At 49.7% G+C, this 23826-nt stretch overlaps 1 protein-coding gene across 1 annotated transcript in view; it reads left to right on the forward strand.

The window, feature by feature from the left end:
* PRCP (prolylcarboxypeptidase) overlaps positions 1–23826 on the forward strand; it is a 147118-nt gene that overhangs the window by 84755 nt on the left and 38537 nt on the right. Inside the window, exon 4 of the mRNA XM_078658488.1 lies at positions 8511–8683. Coding sequence (XP_078514614.1) covers positions 8511–8683 — 173 coding nt within the window. The remainder of the gene's footprint in view (positions 1–8510; positions 8684–23826) is intronic.

Raw genomic sequence — 23826 nt, forward strand, 5'->3', positions numbered from 1 at the left:
GAGTTAGCGCCAAACGAAGTGAGAACGTCAAATAGGACATTTAAAGATTTGCGCGGGGAAGTAAGGTAAAGAAGAATGTCATCCGCGTAAAGCGAGACGCGATCCTCAAAATCTGGTGACCAACGGATCCCTTTGAGTGAAGGCTCCCATCGAAGCCACGCAGCTAACGGCTCCAAAGCAAGAGCAAAAAGTAGAGGAGACAAGGGGCACCCCTGTCTGGTCCCCCTACCAAGGCCAAAGGGAACAGAAACTCGACCGTTAACCACAACCTGCGCCAAGGGTTCGGCGTATAACAACTTCACCCAACCAATAAACCCAGGACCGAAACCAAATTTCTCAAGAGCCGCCCAAAGATAGGGCCACTCTATCGTATCAAAGGCCATCGAGGCATCTAGCGAAGCCAAAATGGCCGGCTCCGTCAGAAGCCCCGCCCTCGCAATGGCTCCGTGGAGACGACGCAGATTAAGAGCCGTGTTACGATGCGGGATAAATCCGGATTGGTCTGGATGAATCAAACTGCTAATAACCGTCAGGAGGCGGGTAGCCAGGAGCTTAGCCAGAACCTTGGGCTCAACATTCAGCAGGGAAATGGGCCTATAAGACGAACAAAGGTCCCGGGGTTTACCTTCTTTAGGAATAACAACGATCGTAGCCAGACGCTGATCATATGGGAGAATACCCCGCTCCCGGGACTCCAAAAACATGGTACGAAGAAAGGGCGCTATCCTGTCAGGACTGAGCTTGTACAACTCAATCGGCAATTCATTCGGGCCCAAAGTCTTGCCCGAACGGAGTGAGCGAATGGCAGTCGCTATCTCGTCCGTGGAAAAAGGGGAGTCCAAAGAGACTCGGTCTAAATCGGAGACACAGGGCAGAGCTATATCACGCAACAAGAGGCGAGAGTCATCCACATCCCGGTCAGACACAGGGGAATAAACCACACGTAAATAGTCCGCAAAACAGTCCACTATTCCCACCGGGTCAGTCACTCTCACACCATTCAGGGTCTGAATCACCGGCACCACACGATTCGCCCTCTCCTTCTTGTCCAACCACGCCAGCAATTTACCCGCTTTGTCCCCAACATCATACAAACGACCCTGTTGCTCCCGAAACATCATTTTAGCCGCATCCGTAACCAGAGACCTATACGCAAATTGTTTCAGACCCAAGGCGTGGAGTTTATCAGGAGTTACAGCCGATTCCAAGTCAGCCTCTGTCCCAACAATTTCCCTCTCGATTTCCACCACCTCCCGATTTCTCGCCTTTTTGGATTCAGCAATAAGGGAAAGGGCCTGCCCGCGGATCACCGTCTTAAAGGCCTCCCATAGGGATACCGCAGAGGAGACGGACCCCTCGTTGTCTAAAAAATAATTGTCCAACGACTTGATCAAGAGACCACGGGTCTCGGGGGAGGTCAGATACCATGGGTTGATGGGAGCCACCCGGCCCGCCGCCTCTACCCCCACCTCAAAACAAAGCCAAAGCGGAGAATGGTCGGAGATGCCCCGGGGGAGGTGTCTAATCTCCCGAACAGCAGACGACTGCGCCGCAGGCATCAGGAAATAATCCAGTCTAGACAGACTCCCATGGGCCCCAGAATGGAAAGTGTATTGAAGCTGAGTAGGGTGCATAAGCCTCCAACAATCCACTAAACCAAAAGTATCCAGGAACCCACCCAGCCATTGTTGGGCCGAAGGAGTGTCCCTAGGGGGGTGACGATCTTGTAGACCGGAGAACACAGAGTTAGTCACCCGCAATGAAAAGAGTACTATCTGGGAGGCTCAACAACACTCGGCCCAAATCGGAAAAGGTAGAGGTCTGTAGACCGGGGGGCACATAAACGGTAAACAGGGAAAGGGTCCGACCCTCATAGCGTCCCACGAGGACGGCGTAACGCCCCCGATCATCAAGAATCACATCATCAATTGCCAGGGGGAGGGAAGCCCGGACAAGGATACCCACCCCCCTGGAACCCGTGGTAAACCCCGAATGTGCGACGAGGCGATAGCCCCACCTGTTCATTGCACGACAAGTATTGCCCACTAGATGAGTCTCCTGCAGAAAGACAATATCAGGAGACAAACGTCGTAGACATCGCAACACCACACCCCGTTTTATACGATCCCCCAGACCATTGACATTCCACGAAATAAACCTCAACCCGCTACCCCCCATCCCACACAGTGATGCCGGAACCCTCCCCCAATGAGCATGACATCGAAAACACCATTAGCAAGATAGAATCGCCTTGAAAAAACAAAACACAAACATCAAACTTCCCATCAACCCACCCCCCAACTACCAAGAAAACACTCCCCACCCTGCACCCCTGCAAGAAGCTAAAAAGCCACCCCAACATGCAGTGTGCCTGTCGCCCAAGAACCCCCATTCTACAAAAAGACCCCGGAGGAGGAAAGGCCCTGTCCCACCCGCCACCCCGATCAAGATAAAGAAGGAGGAAAACACACAGAAAATAGAGGCACTTAGGCATAAAATCCCTGAAGAAGTTACGTAGCACGGAGACCGGGGCATAGACAATAAGTTCAGCTCTCTATACCACCCTCGGCACCACCCAGGTGTTCGGCGGGCTCAGTCTCAGGAGGTCGGTCCGGCAGAGAGTCCAGCCAGTCATTCACGGAATCAGGCCGATCAAAGAAAAGGGTCCGTTCATTGTATTCAACTCGCAGCCTGGTTGGAAAAAGCATAGCGTAGCGCAGTCCCAAGTCCCGGAGACGCTTCTTGACTCCACGGAAGCCCATACGCTGTTTCTGCACCAATTGAGAAAAGTCCGGGTAGAAGTTCACCGTGGCATTCTCAAAAGCCACCGGGCCCTTCACTCGCGATGCCTGCAGGATAGCGTCCCGGTCTCTATAGTGAAAGAGTTTCGCAACAATAGGCCTCGGCGGGGCGCCCGGCTTGCCCTGGCCTCCCGGAACACGATGGGCACGTTCCACTGCGAAGAATTTACTCAACCCAGACGGAGAAAGGTAGTTCTGTATCAGGTCCTCGACCAGGAGATCGACAGAATGCGGGTCCGGATTTTCCGGAACGCCAACCACACGCACGTTACAACGACGTGCTCTGTTTTCAAAGTCCTCCAAGCGCCGGGTCATGAAATCGTTCACCCTTCGGAGATTGCCAATCTCCGTCTGTATCTCCGAGACGTCGGTCGTGAGGCTGGATGACTTGAGATCCAATGACTTCACCTTCTCATTGGTTTTAGATAGGTCGGCCCGAATCAAGTTCACATCAATGGCCACGGTGTCGATTTTGTGGGCCAAAGCTTCATACTGTTGGCCTATTGTTTCCTTCATGCCAGAAATGGCGCCCATGATGTCCTGCAAGGACGGCTCCGTCAACGCTTCCACAGTGTGGTCAACTGCACTCGGGCCAGGCAAGGCGGTTCCAGGGGACCCCTTCGAATGGGTGTACCGGTCCATGACGTTAGACTGGACCGGGCCCCCGCGAAGGGGCGTTTTGGTCTTCCGAGTCTCTCGGTCCCCTCTGCCCGCCATGTTGGAGACCGCGTCCCAGGGGACTCACTCGAGCAGGTGAAAATGGCCACAGGAGAGGAAGGCGTTGTAGCCAAAAAGCAGCGGCGAGGGTACCTCTAGGAGTGAGCCAGCCCGGAAGGACAATAAGCAAGCCAAAAGCACAACAGCAGTCTCGTGCCGCTGGACCCAGCAAGGGCCAGACTCCTCTGCCAGACGTCGCAGTCCGAGGCAGAATCGAAACCGAAACTTAAGAGGGGGACCCACAAGTCGAATCCCCCAGCCGCTGTTGTTCAACTCAGACACGGCCACAGTGCCTCACCCAGACCCGGGCGCACCTCCAGGGCGGACCCCGAAAGTTCGAGTCGTCGTATCTTCGGTGCCCCCGGTCCGAATCAAAATCCAAAAACCATAGAAAGATCAGCCCAGTGTCCACTACACAAATCCTCGTGAAGAATCAGGATATGTTCAGGATATTATGCCGGGAGTGGCGGGGGTCCGGAGAGCGCTGTGCTCACGCGGCCATCACGGATGCCCGCCAAGCTCCTCCCCTCCTATGCTCCCTTTTAATGATGCTTTAGCGGAGCCTACAACTGAGGTTTGGAAAAGGCCGCTTACAGCCCCTGCTGTATCGAGGGCTGTTGCAAGAAGGTACAGGGTGGCGCCTGGTGACCCGGACTTTTTATCAACACACCCCTTGCCAGAGAGCTTGGTTGTGCAGGCGGCCTGCTTGAAAAAATCTGCTGGCGCTTTTCCACACGTTCCTGGGGATAAGGAATCGAAGAGCAGGACCAGGCTGCTAAAAAAGTGTTTTCATCGGCAAGCATGGCGCTCAAATCAACTAATGCAACTTGCCTAATGGGACGCTATATCCATGCTTTGATGGATTCAGTAAAACAGCTGGTTCCAAAGCTTCCTGAAGGGGATAAGAAGGATTTCCATGAGGTGATTGTTGACACTCAGGCTGCCACAAGACAGGTCATTCAGAGTGGTCTGGACACTGCTGACTCTGTATCAAGAGTGATGGGTTCTTCTGTGGCCGCAAGAAGAGCTGCGTGGCTTAAATCATCTGAGTTCTCTGCTGATGTCCAAGCTGCCTTGATGGATTTGCCCTTTGATGGGTCAGGTTTGTTTGGAAAGAAGGCTGATGCTGCCTTAGAAAGATTCAAGGACAGCAAAGCAATAGCGAGATCTTTGGGCCTGCAGACCAGAGGTACTTCCGGAAAGAGATTCAGAGGCTTTGGCAGATCTTCATTTCGGACCTACAGGCAGCCTCAGCAGCAGCAACAGCAGCAAAATACACTGTACAAGTCGTACAGAGGCAGGCAAAGAGCTCGTCCTAGAGGTCGTCAGGCCTCCTCCTCCTCCTCTACCTCTTCCCAACCCCCTGCCACCAAAGCAAAGCAGCCCTAGATCCGCCATTCCGGATCATGTGGGCCCAGTGGGGGCCGGCTTACCCATTTTCTACGAGATTGGGAATTTATTACATCGGATCTTTGGGTTCTCAATCTCGTGGAGAATGGGTATGCTCTTCCCTTTCGGGAATTTCCCCCCAATTACCCTCCTTTCCAGGGTTTTTGTGCGGAGGACCACCTGCTGCTCTTGCAGGAAGAAGTCCTGGCTCTGTTCAGAAAGGGTGCGATAGAAGTGGTTCCAGAGCAGGAGAGGGGTCAGGGTATTTCCGGATCCCCAAAAAGGATGGCAGACATCGTCCAATCCTGAATCTCAGAATCTTGAACCTTTACCTGAAGCAGGAGAAGTTCAAGATGCTCACCCTTGCGCAGGTTCTTCAAACGCTGCTGGTAGAAGACTGGATGGTGTCGATCAACTTGTAGGATGCGTATTTCCACATCCCCATTCTGAAGTCGCACAGGAAGTATCTCCGGTTTACGGTGGGATCGCAGCACTACCAGTTTGCGGTCGTTCCGTTTGGTCTTACTACTGCGCCTCGAGTCTTCACCAAGGTGTTGGCAGTGGTGGCTGCACATCTCAGAAGGTCAGGGGTCCCGGTATTCCCTTATCTGGACGATTGGCTGATCAAAGCAGAATCTCCGGAGAAAGTGCTCCACCATCTGCAAGTCACAACTCAGTTGTTGTACAGGTTGGGTTTTTCAATAAATGTACACAAATATCACCTTGTGCCCTCCCAGCGCAACCTGTTCATAGGTGTGGTACTGGATACTACTGTATGTCAGGCATTCCCTCCTTCTCAGCGGATTCGCGACATACAGGAGATGATTCCTTTATTTCACAATGGAGCGGTTGTTCCAGTTCTGAAGGTCCTTCGACTGCTCGGTCTGATGGCTTCTTGCATTCTGTTGGTCAACCATGCATGCTGGCATATGAGGGCACTCCAGTGGTGCATCCGCAGGCAGTGGTTTCAACACAACGGAGATCTCAGGGAGTCGATCAAGATCTCCAGAGATACTGCATTGGATCTGTCTTGGTAGAGTGTGGAGGGCAATATGTCTCAAGGAAAGCCTTTCCAACTTCCTCCAGCGGAGGCCACGGTGATAACTGATGCGTCCACTCTAGGGTGGGGTGCTCATCTGGGGGATCTGGAGATCAAGGGTCTTTGGTCTCCAGAGGAAAGGTTGCTTCATATCAACCTTCTAGAATTGTGAGTGATACGTCTGGCACTCAAGGCCTTCCTCCTTTCCCTTCGCGGTCGGTCAGTTCAGGTCCTGATGGACAACACCACCACGATGTGGTATGTAAACAAGCAGGGAGGAGTAGGGTCGCAGTGTCTCTGCAGAGAGGCTCTTCGTCTCTGGTCCTGGTTTCAGGACCATCAGATTTGTCTGATGGCAAATCATCTGGCCGGAGTTCTGAACGTGCGTGCAGAGAGTCTGTCGGCAGTTCTCAGCCGACCACGAGTGGAAGCTTCATCCAGAGGTAGTTCGTCCTGTCTTTCGGACGTGGGGGACTCCTCAGGTGGACCTGTCTGCCACTCTCGAGAATTCTCACTGCCCGTCATTCTGCAGCCTCCTGTTTCCAGTGCAGGGAGCCTTGGGGGACACGGTTCAGTTGAGTTGGGACTCGCAACTCCTTTGCACGTTTCCTCCCATACCCTTGATTCCTCGGGTTCTGAGGACGATTCGCCAAGACTGGGCCCAAGTTATTTTGGTCGCCCCGGATTGGCCAAGAAGGGTGTTGTTCACAGATCTTTTCCACCTCTCTTCGTGCCCGGCGCTCCGTCTCCCTTTCAGGGTAGATCTCCTCTTCAGATGGAGGGGCAGGTTCTACACCCCCACCTCCAGACCTTACACCTTCATGCCTGGAGATTGAGCGGGGCAACCTGAGTTCATTTTCTCTCCCGCACGATGTGGTGGATGTCATTCTTTCGGCTAGGCGTGACTCCACTAAGTCAATCTATTCTTATAGATGGTCTAAATTTGTGGCTTAGTTTGGGGAGAAGTCCATTGACCCTTTGAGGGCTCGTTTGTCAGATATACTTTTATTTGCTCTGTCTTTAGCACAGCAAGGTTTTGCTGTGGCTACAGTGAAAGTTTATCTTTCTGATTTGTCGGCTTTTCTCTGCCTGCGAGATCAGCCGTCCTTATTTAAATCTCCTATTGTTTTAAGATTTCTGAAGGGCCTTACAAATAAATTCCCTCCTGTTCCTTTTATTGTACCTCAATAGGACTTGAATCTGGTGCTTACTTTTCTTATGAGTTCTCCTTTCGAACCTCTACATAATTGTCCCTTGAGGTTGTTGTCTTTTAAGACGGTTTTCCTAGTTGCAATTACCTCGGCAAGGAGGGTAAGTGAGCTTCAAGCTCTTAGTTAAAGCCCCCATTCTTGACCATCCATGCTGAACAAATGGTTCTAAGGACCAGGGCTGCTTTTCTGCCTAAGGTGGTAACTCCCTTCCATCTAGGACAGTCCATTACCCTTCCTACCTTTTATCCTCCCCCTCACCCTTCCAAGGAGGAGGAGCGGTTTCACCGTTTGGACCCTAAGAGGGCGGTGAGCTTTTATCTTGATAGGACTAAGGACTATCGTGTTGATGACCAGCTGTTTGTTGGATTTGCTGGTTGCAAGAAAGGAAGAGCTGTGCACAACCGCACACTTTCGAGATGGATAATTCTATGCATCAAGATCTGCTACGCCCTGGCTGGTAAGGAACCTCTAGAGGGTATTAGAGCTCACTCTACTAGAGCAAAGTCTTCAACTTCTGTTTGTCTAGGGGTGTTCCTGTTGAGGATATTTGTAAAGCAGCAACTTGGGCCTCCCTCCACACTTTCGCGAAGCATTACTGCTTGGATACCGAAGTGAGGAGGGACGGCCACTTTGTGCCTTCTGTCCTCCAGGATTTTCTGGTATAGGAGAGTGGACACCCTCCTCCGGGAGTGGGGACTGCTGTGGGAATCTATTCACAAGGTGAGGAATCCACTGGCAGATGTATCCATCAGAAGAACAAGTTACTTACCTTCGGTAACGCTTTTTCTGGTGGATACATTATCTGCCTGTGGATTCCTCACTGACCCACCCGCCTCCCCGTTGTCCACTCTTCTATACCTGAGTAACTGGGATGTCAATATGTTTTTATTGTTGAAGGAAACGTTTTATTTCAATTGCTTTTCGGCATTCGTTTCACAATATGTGTGTTATCTTGACATTGGTGTACTGTGTATATATCTACTGATGTTGATCTGTCTGTGTGCCTCGAAGGCACGGAAAAAAGGGCGGAACTGATGTCATCACGCCGGCGTGGGCCTATTATGGAGTCAGTGACGTCAGCGGAGTCGCGCGTGGTGTCGTGCCTCTGTGACGTCGTCCACGTCGGCGCGAAGCTACAAAAAGAATTTCCGAATGTTGCTGACGCAAGGGGATATTCACAAGGTGAGTAATCCACGGGCAGATACTGTATCCACCAGAAAAAGTGTTACCGAAGGTAAGTAACTTGTTCTTCAGGGCGGTGTTATCTTGTTTTTTTCTTATCTTTAGATTGTACAATGTAGTGTCTTAGTCTAAACATAAATGTGCCCTTTCTGTCCCTCTCTGCCTGCTTAGATGAAGGCCAACAATGGCTGTCCAACACGTTTCACTTGTGCTGCACCTTGCAGGGAAAGGACGACGTTGGGTATTTCAAGGCGTGGCTCACTGAAACCTGGGTGAATTTGGCAATGGTGAACTACCCATATGAAGCAAACTTCTTGCAACCGCTGCCTGCTTGGCCTGTTCAGGTAAGGAATACATTCTCCTACGTTTCATGCTCTTTTGTCCTGCTCACTGTATTGTGTATTTCTTATTAATACATTACTTTGTAGCCGCTTGGCAAGGTAAGGTACCTTTCTAAACTAGCAATGCCATAAATGTCCCTGTGTTCTCTAGTGAGCATCATGTCCCTCACCCTGCATTTACAATATTACCCACTCTTACCATGGTTCATCCTTCTTTCCTGGGCTTGTTTTTTGCTCCTCTAGTATTGCCTCACGCTCCCTTCTGACTATTCAATCTCTGCCTCTTTTTACACCCCTTAGCAATTTGTCACCTGAAAAATTACATGCCTTGATTTTTTTAAATAATTCTTATCTACAATTAGTTCTGGATTTTAGTGCATTTAACCATAAGGCATTTACCGTCGCTTTTTCTACACATGGTGGCGTCTACAACAGTGGTATTTTTATCGTATTGCAGGAGACAAATGTGGGTGTCTCTTGCGAGCGATTATAAGATCATTATAGGCCGAGGGTGTCTCGTGGATAGTTGCATTGTGCCATTGACTTTACTGGGGGTGTGAAAATTAAGGTATAATTCTGTCCTACTTCACAATTTCAGATATATGGAACAATGGCGCCACCCTACCCCTACTGTGTGTATTACAAGCACACATTTCTTTTTAGCATTTGCCTGCTGATAGCTTTGAAAGCTCATGTGACTTTAATACAGTGCAGCACAGCCTTGAGTGCTGTGCCAGTACTTGGTTTTTAGCTCCGTGTACGTTCCCTGTTGTGTTAGGATGGGAAGTCTTTTGCATGACTCTGGAGAGTGTGCTTCCCCGTCCTGTGTTGATCTTAAGGCAAATCACTGGAAACTTTCATTAGGTTTTCTTGATTTCTACATCCATGAACATAACAATCACGTGTCCACTAAGGGTCTCCCTGTGAACATGTATTGTAACCCTAGAGCTTGTCTTTGAGTTCAAGAGGCATGCATAGTTTACCCCTTTTTAGGTTTCGGCTAAGCGCGCGGAAGCGCGTTCTCGCCGAGAACCTATTGTCGCCGTGTCTGCTTCCCAGGAGACAATCCTGGCCGCGCGCATCGCCTTGGAGGCGATTTGAAACTGGCACGCGCCGCGCTCGCCGTGGCTGTCTCCTGGGAAGCGCAAACATACACAGGCACACCTCCCCCTGCACGCATGCGCACACACACACGAGCGCACATACACGCACGCACACAGAGACACTCCCCCCCACCCCCCGCCTTCGCACACAGAGACACACACACAGGAGCGCACATACACGCACACATACAGAGACACCCCCGCTGTCGCACACATATACACACACACGCGCACACACACACACACACACACACACACGAGCGCCCCCCAAGGCCCACTTACCGCCAATCCGGTGTTCTGTCGCCTTCGCGGGGCTCTCCCTCAGGCATGGGAGCCCCGCGTCACCACTGCTCCTCGGACCAGGAACTCCGTGGGCGCGGGCTTCGCGCACAAGACGGAAGTCCCGCCCCCACGCTAGGTTTCGTTTTCGAGTGCGCGCGCACTTAACTTTTTAAATTTTTTTACCATGGCCAGCAGAGAAGAAAAGCACACGTCACACTATACAGTTTCGTGGTGAATACCAGGTGCGTGAGAAATTCAATTTCAATAAAGTTATGTTCGCAGTACGGTTACACCTTCACAAACAAACAGCAAATGGCGAGTCACACCTGCAGGCAACACACGTCAGACATAGTGCACTAGATACATAACACACATGCTTTGGACACACGATCTTTCCCACTAGACACACAGCTTAGTTATCTGGCTTCACAACAGAGAGCCTTCAAGTCCAATGGCAACGCTCTTACGGACATGATTTAGACTGCACAGCTATCTCTCAGGTTAGCCCGGTTTTACCTACACCACTCCAGCTCATACGAGGCACCGTGTTCCAGTTGTGGGCTGTTACTTGAACATCAATTACATCCTCAGTTCTGTAGCCTCGTTTGCTTCAATAGCATTAATTTAATTATAAAAGGTTAAATACCCTGATTAGTAGAGGGAAAATCTCAGCTGTGATATTGTGTCCTGGGTTACATGGAACCATGTAGACATATAGCCGTTAGGTTTTAGAGAGGTGAGTTATAGCTCATGTTTCACGAAGGCCCATAGGGCAGGCTACAGCGTCCCACATAAGACACATAACTTGGCTTTAGACAGCAGCGCTGTCTCACAAGTTACACAAATTGTACACAGGTTTGCTTTAGACAGAGCTATCCCTCAGGTGAAACTGAACATAAAAGCTTTGGCAAGAGATAGCATATCTAACAGGGACCAGGTACACTTACTGGGCCAGGTCTCAGCCACACTACTCTCAGTTGACACCAAACTTAAAAGCTCATTCTTCAGACAGCAGAATTAGCTTAAAAGCTTTGCTATCAGATAACAGTTATCTCTTTTGTTAAGGACGCCTAACAGCATAAAGCCTGAATCTCAGGCTAGAGCTATTCAAATGTGAAATTGGAAAATGCTAAGCACTTTGCACGATTGATTAAACCTAATATAAATAGGTTAAGTAATTTGCTCAGGATCACACTGACTGTCAGCAAGAAGCTGGGAACTCCACACTTGAAACCCAGCAGCTCAGTTGCCTGTTCACTCTTTCCTCCACCTTGGCCATCCAAAAATGTATAGTGCATACAGAGAGTTAACTTTGGTTACTTGGATTACTTAGTTTTAAGTCATGCAGAAAAACTGGATTTTGCATAGCACATTAAAGCTAAGCTTTCATACGATCTCATCTTTCATCCTGAATCTCATTTTTTGTTCTCCCTTCCTTTATCTCTCCTCTTTCACTCTAAACGTTATTGTCTTTCTTGCAAATTCCAACTCTGTGCTATAATAGAGAAACTGAGGTAATACGTCATACAGTCATGTACATTTGGACTAACATTACAAAATCAATGTTACGGCACTGATTTCCACATGTAACCCATAATGCAAGCCTTGCTTTTAGCAGTCATGTGCTGAGAATTCCATACAGTTTTACAGGATCCAGGAATACTGCTGTGCTGTAACACTACACCACTATTATAACCTTTTGAGTCAAAAGTGGATGACTGGGCAACTTCTAATAGGGGCCGAAGTCTGCCACATTCCCCTAAAAGAGGCACATTCCTTACCCTACTGACGTCCCATTTCCCGAAACCTATTGAGCCTCCTATGGATATCTCTGGCCCATTTGGAAGTTATCTCGGACCACGAAAAGCGTTGTGGTGCCATGCTAATGGGCGATTGTACACTACATTCATGGTGAATAACAATGACAACAGCTCAGTTATTTTTGCATGGTCCTTAAGGATGCATTTATCATCAAATCATATAGCAGTCTTTTTAGGTCAAGCCTGGGCAGTGCATGCACTGCTTTGCGAGGCATGCTGTATTCAGGTATGGACTTGAAGCTCCTCCCATTTTCAGCCCATCTTTTCAATTGGCTCCTGTTACTGTCCTTTCTAAATGGTTGTTTTTTGAATCATGCCTAGGTTTAGTAGTTAGTCCCACTCTAGTACCGCCTTGTCTATGTTTGTAACCTCCCCTGAGGACTGGAACTTTTATTTGTGTTATTGCTCGGTATGTTTTATTTAGTCTGTGAACACTATTTTCTTGAATGATTTCTCCTATTCCACCTACGACAGGTTTTCCTGTAATACAGCATGACGCCAGCTTTTATATTTTCTTAGTATTGGAGGATGTATCATATTTACAGCCTGCACCTTTTAATTGATATTTAAATTTTTTGGCAGTGCTGTCCGTTTTAACTATAGTGGCTGCACTCCTTTCTTTCTTTACTTTGCCAGCGCGTTCTACTTTAACTATAGCGGCTGCGCTCCTTCCTTAACTTACGTTGTCAGCGTGGGCCGCTTTGACAATAGCGGTCCCACTCCTTTTTAGGTCGAGGCTACCGTCGCACTGCGAAGCAGTCCCCAACACTGTACAGCGAGGAACTTTCCTATTAAAGGGACAGTGCTCACGCGCACGCATCTGTGTCGGAACATTTGGGGTAATCTGCAGAGCCGCTGTTGTTGACAGTGTCGCACAGCTTTCTGCCGGCTTTCATTGCCTTTCCTTTGTTGTACCGTAGAAATGACGGGCGCAGGCGAGATATCGTCAGGCCGCCACAGCTCCCCCTGCTGTGATATGCACAGAAGGCTCTGTGTGTGTGTGTGTCTCTGTCTGTCTGTGTGTGCGTGGGTGGCTCTGTCTGTGTGCGCGTGGGTGGCTCTGTCTGTCTGTGTGCGCGTGGGTGGCTCTGTCTGTGTGCACGTGGGTGGCTCTGTCTGTGTGCGCGTGGGTGGCTCTGTCTGTGTGCGCGTGGGTGGCTCTGTCTGTGTGCGCGTGGGTGGCTCTGTCTGTGTGTGCGTGGGTTGCTCTGTCTGTCTGTGTGTGCGTGGGTGGCTGTGTCTGTCTATGTGTGTGTGGGTGTCTCTGTCTGTGTGTGCGTGGGTGGCTCTGTCTGTGTGTGCGTGGGTGGCTCTGTCTGTCTATGTGTGCGTGGGTGGCTGTGTCTGTGTGTGCGTGGGTGGCTCTGTCTGTCTGTGTGCGTGGGTGTATCTGTCTGTGTGTGCATGGGTGGCTCTGTGTGTAGGTGGCTCTGTGTGGGTGGCTCTATGTGAATGACTCTGTGTGGGCGGCTCTGTATATGTGTGTGGGTGGCTTTGTGTGGGCGGCTCTGTATGTGTGTGTGGGTGGCTTTGTGTGGGCGGCTCTGTGTGGGTGCAAATGCAATAGGGCTCGCATTTGCGAGCGATTACGCTATTGGCATTGTAAATGACAATGTCATTTATTTATGTTTTCAAAACAAAAACATATATAAAAATAATGTCATGAGCAATGCCAATGGCTCTAACTTTAACAATGCCGAGACCATTGCATTGTAAATGCTTGTTATTTACAGTGAGTGGCTCTTCTACCACCACGCTCCAACTTGGTAAAGCCTGTGTAGTCTCTTACCATTGTTCTTTTTAGGTCGAGACTGGCCTAGGCTGCGCGCATGCGCAGTCTCACCAGCGAGACTTAATGTCTCAGAGTAGCGAGGGTAAACCCCGCCCCTCTTCTCCATTGGCTGGCCTCCTAAACAGCGGCCAGCCATTGGAGAAGAGGGCTCTTTGACGTTCTGTTTTCGCTGTAAGCCCCGTCCTTTTCAGATTGAGGGACGTGTTTTTTTCGTTTCTTTCTCTCCTCTCCTCCAGCCAATGGAGAAGAGGGGAGAAAGAAAAACACGCCCCCCAGTCTGAAAAGGACGGGCTTAAAGAGAAATCTCGCGGCATGGCGAGTGATTGTTGCAATTTTTCCCTTGCTTTTTCCATTACTGCGATACTTTCCTCAACCTATTAATTCTATTTAACTCGTGTTTATTCCGTTCCATTTCCCAACATTTAGTTAATTTCTTGAGACTTTCAGTTCAAATAGTCAGGGGTCACGGCACAAACGAAATAGCTAAGCTGTTTATTGAGACCCTTCTTTCTGAGTGTTGCCATAAGCAGAACAAGGGGTACATACAGTCCAAGGCTAGCAGGCAGCGTTCAGCTCGGCGCGCTGCTACTTCTGCCTGCTAAAGCGGAGGTTTGCCTTTCCTGAAGTGGGCGGGCTGATGTGCTCCTGTCCTAACTGCCCAATAGGCAAGACCTCCGACAACTGACCAAGCGCAGGTTATACACGATCCCGAGGGGATGCCAAATATTACATAGCAACACCCACATTTGGTGTATTTCAATCTATAGCCGTCTCAGTTTTTTATCCTGAAAATCTGGTCACCATAGTTAAGCGGGAGAGGCGAGTTTGTAATAGAGGAAGTAAACGGCTTTCTAGCTCGCCTGGTGAGATATGGTGTCCACGTTCCTAAAAAGATCAAAGATAAGTAAGCTCATGTAAATAAGGAGTTAAACGAACATGCTCTGTAACCGCTGAAGGTGATGTAATGCCATTCCGAGATGGCCGCCCTGTCTAAGCATGGTGGCGGCGTCAAAGGCCGCTGAGCCCAAAATTGGATTTCGCTCTTCTGACGGCCATTTTGGCATGTTTCTGGACTCCCATGGAGCACTTCATTATTCAAGATATTCATTAAATGTTTTGGGTAAAAAAAAACTATGATATCTAATTGTATTCACTTGATAGTTAATGGAGCTCTACTGCGGTATGTTGTGAAATTAATAAATCAAAGCAGCTCAATTTAACTGCTCTCCTGTTCGAATGTGGAATACTATATTATAAATAGCGCGCGTCCTTATTACGCCTGCGAATCTAAAGTAGATCTTAAGTCTGTGTTCTTCTCCAACTCTATGTATATACTTTTCAAGCACAGAATTATGTCAGCAGTCCATGTTCATTCGAAGGTTGCCAACTATCTACGTATGGGGACGTTTCGCGCGCAGAGCTTCAAACTAGGGGCGGCAATATGAGTGGCTGCTTGCATATGAGAGATTTCCATGCCACAAATCCGTCCTCTAAATCGGTCTCCTGTTGCGATATGGGTCTAACTGGACTTTGAGTGTATTGTTCGAGAAAAACGCTTTAGTTTGTGCTTGAGTTTCACGCTAGGCGCTTTTTAAGGTTTCACCTGGCGTAGCACTGCGCAGCAGTGCTCGCGCAGGCGAAATCTTATGTTTACCAGTACGGGGCTTTGTCCCGCCTCTCTCTTCCATTGGCTAGCTCCATAAATGGAGGCTAGCCATTGGAAGAGAGATCTGTCCGTAATTGTCGGAGCAGATTCGTGGGCGTTCCCTAGATTTTTTCGCATCCCGCCTCTTTTAGAACGTCTTGCGGCGGTGGGCGTATATGTTTTTTTTTTCTGGCATGTTTTTCTCATTTCTAATGTGTCTGTTGCCGGGATGGACGTGTCCCGCTCTCCCCCGCAACCCTCCCGCGGCTCGCTTCCGGAACCCTGCACTCGTTTTTTTAATCTTTTGTTCGAGGAACGTTGTGCTTGTTAGGTCTTGATATCACGTGAAACATTCGGGCGACCATTTGATAGTATTTGCCTTAGTGTATAGTCCGTTATATTATATGAGGCTGAAATCTTATCATTACTCCGTCTTACAATTATTTTATCACTGCAAGGCGTGCACGAAGATCACAAGGGTTTAGGAACCTAAAAAGGACGTGATTACTAGTTGGAGGACCGGTAACGTTGTATTGGTCAGGACCTCCCAACACGTGATTGGCTGGGAAGATCCTATAACTTGTTCATTGGCAACGTGGCCTGAGAACCTTCATAGTGGGTCAGGATTGGTTGAAGGGAGAGCTTGCAGGTTGTTCATTGGCCAAAGAGACGAAGTCCGCATCAGATCCACATCACCCACCCTGCTCGAAGCGGGCGGGCTCTAGTGACGTCAGCTCAAAGATGCTCACTGTAGTAGGTGGTACACACACAATGCCATTTTATTTATGTGTTTATATATAGCGCGGACTTTACCCGAAGGTGTCGGAGCGCTTTACAATAGGACCAGTAGTGAAACATGAGGATAAAATTACATGAGAACAAATTACATTGTATAACTATTCTAGTATTTGCAAAACATGATTATTACTTTTTGGGCAGCCAACAGGAGACGACCCAGAGGCAGCCGGGAAACACACATACTCTTGGCAAGGCATGCCTCGTATTCTCCCAATTGCTTCTGTAGAACAGCAGCCGCCAAGAGCCACTCGGCCTCTACTTCCGTCACCACACGTCAAGTCCTGTTGTATGGCTGCATGGGCATAGGTTCCCCTGTGCTGCCGCTGCAGAGTGCTCTCTTGTGTGCCCGGCTGTGGCCAGCCTCCTTCCTGAGAGTTCCTCATCTCCTCCTCTAACCCTGGAGGTCACGAGCGCGGTGAGTGCGAATCCGGCTGCTGCCGCGAACAGCTGTCCAAGCCGGGGAGTGCAGCTCTATTGGACCTCTTTGCCGCCCCCTAGCGGGCAGGCTTAGACAACACCTTCCGGACACACCTCGGCGTGGGCGGTGCTGAAATGTAACGGCCACTCTGCAAACACTGCTGCGCGGCTTAGGGTGGGTCTCAGTCACGGGTGCCACTGCCAGCTGCAGCCCTAGAGCAGGGCCTGGACACCTGCTAAGCTATAGGATGGGTCTGGTCAACTGCTGCTCCCCTGGGATTGGGCTGAGGTGGGTCTGGCCAACGCTCCCCTGGGATTGGGCTGAGGTGGTCACCTGCTACTCATATGGAATTGGATTTTGCTGGATTTGGGTGCTTGCTGATCCACTGGGATTTGTCTGGTCACCTGCTGCTTCCCTGGGATTAGGCTGGGCCGGGTCTGGCCACCAGCTGCTCTCCTAGGATTGGGCTCAGCTATGTCTGGTCACCTGCTGCTCCCCTGGGATTGGGCTGAGCCGGGTCTGGTCACCTGCTGCTGCAGGGGGATTGGGCTGAGCTATGTCTGGTCACCTGCTGCTCCCCTGGGATTGTGCTGGGCCGGGTCTGGTCTGGTCACCAGCTGCTTCCCCTGGGATTGGGCTGGGCCTGGTCTGGTCACCTGCTGCTCCCCTGGTCTGGTCACCTGCTGCTGCCGTGGGATTGGGCTGAGCTCGGTTTGGTCACCTGCTGAACCCCTGGGATTGAGTTGAGGCTGGTCTGGCCACTAGCTGCTCCCCTGGAATTGAGTTGACATGGGCCTCGTCACCTGCTTCTCCCCTCTGATTGGGCTGAGCTGGATCTGGGTGCCTGCTGTTCCTCTGGAGCAGGGCTGAACTGACACATAAATAAAAATATTGTCATTGCCCCCTCGTTGCTTGTGCTTGCTCTCCTGCCCTGCTATTGGCATTGTAAATGACAATGCCATTTATTCATGTTTTACAAAAAAACCCATAAATAAAAATAATGTCATGAGCAATGCCAAAAGCTCTAACTTTTGCAAAGGCGGAACCATTGCATTGTAAATGCTTGTTAAATTTTATTTCCGCTCAGGCAAAGTGAGCGTGATTGGAGAATTACATCGGCGGCTAACACAAATATTACACTAACGATGGAAATCACAGCTGGTGATTTGAAACAGGCGTTGCCGAATTTATGCGAGACACTGCAGATTCACATCGAAGTTCATCAGAAATCTAGTAGTGCTGCCAAGAAAGATGATGTGAAAGCCCAGGTCTTAAAATTACTTAACAGGCATTGTATGAGCGGCCTGTTACACGCCGCCTCCCCCACCGAAAAACACGCGGAAACGGGTGGCTTGTAGCCACTACTCCCCCCTCCTGCTCCCCTCCAAATGAAGTATAAATAGTAGGAACCCAATGTACTGGATTCAGAGACCTAGCTTGTGTGATGGTCACTGATCAGATTTTGTCAGTACAAACCAATGAGAAAGAAAAATTTCTTTCTAGTGTCCCCTCACTCACCGGGGTTTCCCCACGGTGACATGCTTCATCATTGGGGACAAATGAAACCAGTAGTACCTGTGAAGATTTTAGGCCCGCGATTCTCCGCAGTCAATATAGCGCCCCCATCCCGCCCCACCAGGCCAGGACATAGCCCTTCCCTCGGGCCCTCGGTGCAATTTAAAACTCCCCTTAGACAGCAGCGCTCCGGCCTGGTGCCCACAGACGAGCCCACTCTCCCACTGAGCCCCGACCAGACTCCCTGACCCCTAGGGATGCACCCAGAGCCACACAGACCACAACTCAGCCACAGCACACGCGGCTTCGGCCTCTTAATGTCCATATATTGCATGAAACAACGTTTTCATAATAAGTTACAGTCACCTGAACACTATGGGCAGACACGACGGAGACGCGCATACACCCCTGAAAACAAAGGGAACATGGGAGACTGCAACTCTTGCCCACACACCCAGCGCCCTCCTTCAGGCGGACTCAAAGACCCGACAAATTGCCCTCCCGGACTCGTGGTAGGAGACGTGCCGCACAGGGCACTGTGCCATCCATGTGCTTACAAGCGAACCGACCACACAAGCTGAGATGCACTTTTCGTGATCACGAACTGTGACCAACACGAAGGAAAACGGGCAGTTAAGACTAACAAGCGCGAATACTCTTCAGGGGTGTTCAAGACCCATCTATACCGGAGTGGGCGGCTGCACGAGAGAAGGCGGAGACAGCAAGGAATACACTGGAGTACAAGAATACCGGATGTTCACGGCGCTTAGAACCGAAGGAAGTGCGGCACGAAACACTACAAAGAACAAGCCCTTCCTTCTCACTGCCGGATGTGTATGCCAAGCCGCCATAGCTGAACTCAGTATCTTTGAGGGACGGAGTGGAACTGTCGCCGAACGAAGTATATGAAACCGAAACTCAGTGACACGAAAGCGATCAATCGTGGGGGGAGGGGGTCCATGCTGCATATTAGGGGGTTTATTAACAAGTGGTATATGGCTGCAGGCAAACACACAGTACAAATACAAAGCGCACACACAGGCAGTCACACACAAAAACTTGGCCCCGAAAACTGCTGATACTAGGCAAAGTCAGAGGAACGACCCACAATGCACACCAAACCAGCACACAGCAGGTACAGGGCAAAGACAGTGTATGGAGGGGGGGTGGAGGACAGGCGTTGACACAAACATGCAGCACACAAATGCAAAACATACAGACAAACACAGGAGGGAGGGGCAGAAATACGGGCACAGTCGGAGACACAAAGGCAGAAATGGCGCAGACCAACACCACACATCAGATACAATGCAAAGAAAGCCTAACACGCAGAAAAACAGACAGCAGGAAATGGACATAGAGAAACTCACATGAGACTAGAACTACAGAAACCCTGCCCAAAAGGACACACTGGCCGTAAAGTCATAGCAGAACAGAGGGGCAGGGAAACAGCGAAACACACAACCAGCAGGAAGAAGTGGAAGGGAGCCAGGCACATACAAAGGCACAGAGCTGTCACGCGGAAGGCTCCGCGCTCCTGCAGTTATTACAATCTATCGACCCGGTGGCGATAATGCTCGGCCGCACAGCTCACTGCGCCCCCGCAGGGTCACAAGGTCACCCCCATATGAACAAGCCGATTACTGCAGAGAGTGCGCCCGTCCATCAGGGCGCTAGGGAGCGAGCCCAGTGTGTGGCTCTGTGTGTGTGTGGATCTGTGTGTGTGGCTCTGTGTGTGTGTGGCTGTGTGTGGCTCTGTGTGTGTGTGGCTCTGTGTGTGGCTCTGTGTGTGTGTGGCTCTGTGTGTGTGTGGCTCTGTGTGTGTGTGGCTCTGTGTGTGTGTGTGTGTGTCTGTGTGGCTGTGTGTGTGTGGCTCTGTGTGTGTGTGTGGCTCTGTGTGTGTGTGTGTGGCTCTGTGTGTGTGTGTGGCTCGGTGTGTGTGTGTGTGTGTGTGGCTCTGTGTGTGTGTGGCTCTGTGTGTGTGTGGCTCTGTGATTGTGTGGCTCTGTGTGTGGCTCTGTGTGTGGCTCTGTGTGTGGCTGTGTGTGTGTGGCTCTTTGTGTGTGTGTGTGTGGCTCTGTGTGTGCATGTGGCTCTGTGTGTGTGTGTGGCTCTGTGTGTGTGTGTGTGTGGCTCTGTGTGTGGCTCTGTGCGTGTGTGGCTGTGTGTGTGTGTGTGGCTCTGTGTGTGTGTGGCTTTGTGTGTGTGTGGCTCTGTGTGTGTGGGTGCAAATGCAATAGGTCTCGCATTTGCGAGAGATTAAGCTATTGGCATTGTAAATGACAATGCCATTTATTTATCTGTTTTCAAAACCAACACATAAATAAAGATTTTGTCATTTACAATGCCAATAGCTCTAACTTTTGCAAAGGCGAGACCATTGCATTGTAAATGCTTGTTGACTCTGTCTTGCCTGGGGTGTGTTTGGAGAGCCAGTGAGCTCACTGGGTGAGCATGGTGAGTGATTGTGTATAATGTAATCTGAGCTGGTGTCTGTTCTCCTGGACATTCCCGTTCTCCCCTTTTGTAGGAGCTTGGTGTGTTGCAGTAAGTATCAGCTCTTATCTGTGTTGAGCTCAGATCCCTTCTGCAAGGCCCTTCTTGTGCAGTGATCACAAAATGAACATGCAGGAGTCGGATTGCTGTTCCTCCAATCAGACTCGAGAACCGGAAGTGGACTAAAGAGCATGTTTCTGTGATGGATTACAAGTAAAATGATTTTGCCAGTCTGTTGGAAGATGCTGGGCTTCAGCTCATCAGGTGGCATCCCAGAAGAGAAAGGGCTATCTGTGAAGCTTATGGAGGTGGTTGGCGCTTTGAAGCACATGGAAACTTCAGGCAGATACTCACGATAAGTAGACTGTATGCACATCGACATTGAGGGGGACAGAGGGAGCTTCATGCTGTTATTGAAGGTGAGACTGCTTCACCCTGATACCTTCCCTGTGCTGTGGGAGCCTGTAGGTGCTTCCAGGTACTGTCTGTAGCTGGGGAAGAGTGCCCTGTTGAAGAACTTACCATTTGAACCCTTGTTCCATGCCCAGGATCCATGTCCAGCTTTGTCCTTCCTTGTCTGGTACTATTAGCAAGCAGCACCGTTGATATAGATACTCTGCTCCCAGAAGCTCTAGACTATGACTAGTGGGCTCTGTAGTACAGACCCTGCCCCTTTTTGTGTCATTCTATGAATATCAGGGTAGACTGGCGCTCTGGACAGCCACAATCCTCCTATAACTAGCCCAGTGGCTATTGGACAAGTGGGACTTTAGTACCTGGTCCAGGATACCAGGTACCCCTAACTATACCCCTGACTCCCCCAGTTGAGAGACATCTCCAAAGAAGGGTGTGCACTTCTGCTGCTTTGGGTGGTCGGAGATTGGGAGGACCAGGAACATTTGACTTCCTATCAACTACTGAGTCACCTCTCTGCATTACAAGTACTGGTGCTATTGCTCCAGCCTTGAAGAGTAATCCTGTGCAACATGGTTTGTGTATTGCATTGTTAACTGTTTTTATAATGCTTGGCTCTACGTGCTGTAATACTTTGGAGTGAGAAGTCTGGCCCACAGGGACAGGCCGGCATGGAAACCATGTCTGAAACCGTCATCGTAATCTCAAGGGCGGAAAGACCCGCCCTTGAGATTGCAGGCCGGATTCCGACTGGCGGGCGGGCTTTCTGTGCCCTTCGTAAGACAGCCGGAATGACTAGCCGGTTTCCTTTCCGACCATCTCCATCGTTTTGAGGCGGTCAAGAAGAAAACCGAATGACCCTTTACGATGCGGCTGTAATGGCTCCGACTGTATGTCAGAGCCTTTAGAGCTGCATCATAATCAGCCCCTAGGTGTCTGGGTGAGTGCAGGTTGTTGGTGAGTATTCATTACAGGGCACGATTCGAGCTTTGGAGTTGAGGCAGAATGCCCTTCTAGTTTCTCACAATGCCTGTGAGTGGGTCATAAAGATGTTCAGACTACATGTTCACATACTCCTTGGCCCATGCAGAGCAGGCACAGCGATGCTCGCATATGTGCCAGCTGTAATTGGCGCAGTTCACATTTTATATGAAAGTGTGTAAATGAGGTACGCAGCTGTTGAAGTATATATACACAAGGCTCTCCAAGACGCGGGCCCCATGTACCTCAACAACCGCCTCGCCTTCCACACACCAACCCGCCAGCTCTGCTCCGCCAGCCTCGCCCTAGCCACCGTCCCACGCATCCGCAAAGCCACCGCCGGAGGAAGATCCTTCTCCTTCCTGGCAGCCAAGACCCGGAACTCACTCCCTCCCCACCCACCTCCGGCTGACACAGGACCACCTCGCCTTCAGGAAACAACTCAAGACCTGGCTGTTCGAGCAGTAGCAACCACCCCCACCCCCAGCGCCTTGAGACCCTAACGGGTGAGTAGTGTGCTCTACAAATTCCTTGATTGATTAATTGATTGATTGATATATTGGCAGAGCCAATGGGAACAAAAATGCTGTAAATACAGTTGAGGTAGATTCATTTGTGAGTGTGCACGACTTAATGCATCAATACATGCTTGAATAAATGCACTGGGGTGAATGAGTGGTATAGTGAAAGAGTTAGTATAGGAAGTGAGCTTGTATGCGAAATAATGGCTGCAGTGAATGAATGAAGCTACAATAACAAACAATGCAGATGAACAGGTTCACCGGGCTGGCCATGCTGGCATGGCCGCATAAGAAGTGTTTCCTCTGCCAACAGTTTGTTATTATGTGGTATGTCTGGATGCAATGACACAACTCACCGACGAGAGGCATAGGGTCGGGTGGTATGCTGTGTGATACAAGGGAGTTCAGTTTACCTGTCTTAATTACACAGGGCTTTTCTCTTGAAAATGTTTGTAGTTACTCTTCTTTGGCCACGCCCCTTTTCAAGGACACCCACAATATTCTTTCGACCACTTAAAGCTCTTCCTGACTGTAGTTGACACAGTACATTCGTGTTAAATTAATTTAATTATAATTTTTAGCACGGAGAACTTTGTACAGATGCTTAGCTGGTGATTTTGATGTTTCTTTAAGTGTGTTTATGAAGTATTGGTTGCATATGTCTTGTTAAAATGGAGTGTTCTGATGAGGGATATTTTGACATTAAAATGAGTGCACTAATAACAATTTGCAATGAAGTGCATCTGTTCAGAGCAATACCGCCACCTTCTGACCACGGTGAAGTGTGCTGCAATCCTGCTGGTTCAGTCCTTGTGTGAATATTCTGGGCATTTTAAATGAACTGTCCAGGTAACGGCGCTTGTTGGGAACGAAATTTACCAACAAAATCTGTTTACTTTTCATCGTATTGACATTACCGTATAATAACTTAATACAGGAATGTTTTTAGCTGGAACTTAAATTCAGGTTTATGAATAGTATCAGTTAGGAGTTTGGATGCTATATCGATGTTTGATCCCAAACCCAGTAATCAAAGTCATTCCTAGTCCTCGCCACCAGGTGTCACCGTTCGCTAAAGCTGAAAGGAATGAAACACTAAGGGCCTCATTACGAGTTTGTCGGACAGGTTACTCCATCACAAACGTGACGGATATCCCGTCCGCCGTATTACGAGTTTTTTGTATTTGTTTTATATAGTGCAAACTCGACCCAAAGGTATCAGAGTTAGGGTGACTAGGCGTCCCGGATTTGCACGGACGGTCCCGGTTTTTCACCTGCTGTCCCAGAAGATTTCATGAAATTTAGCTCCTGTCCCAGTTTTTAAGGAGGGTCGACTGAAAAGTGCTGGAGGTGCTTTTTCA

Source organism: Lissotriton helveticus, chromosome 8, assembly GCF_964261635.1.
Source record: "Lissotriton helveticus chromosome 8, aLisHel1.1, whole genome shotgun sequence".
Classification (NCBI taxonomy): domain Eukaryota; kingdom Metazoa; phylum Chordata; class Amphibia; order Caudata; family Salamandridae; genus Lissotriton; species Lissotriton helveticus.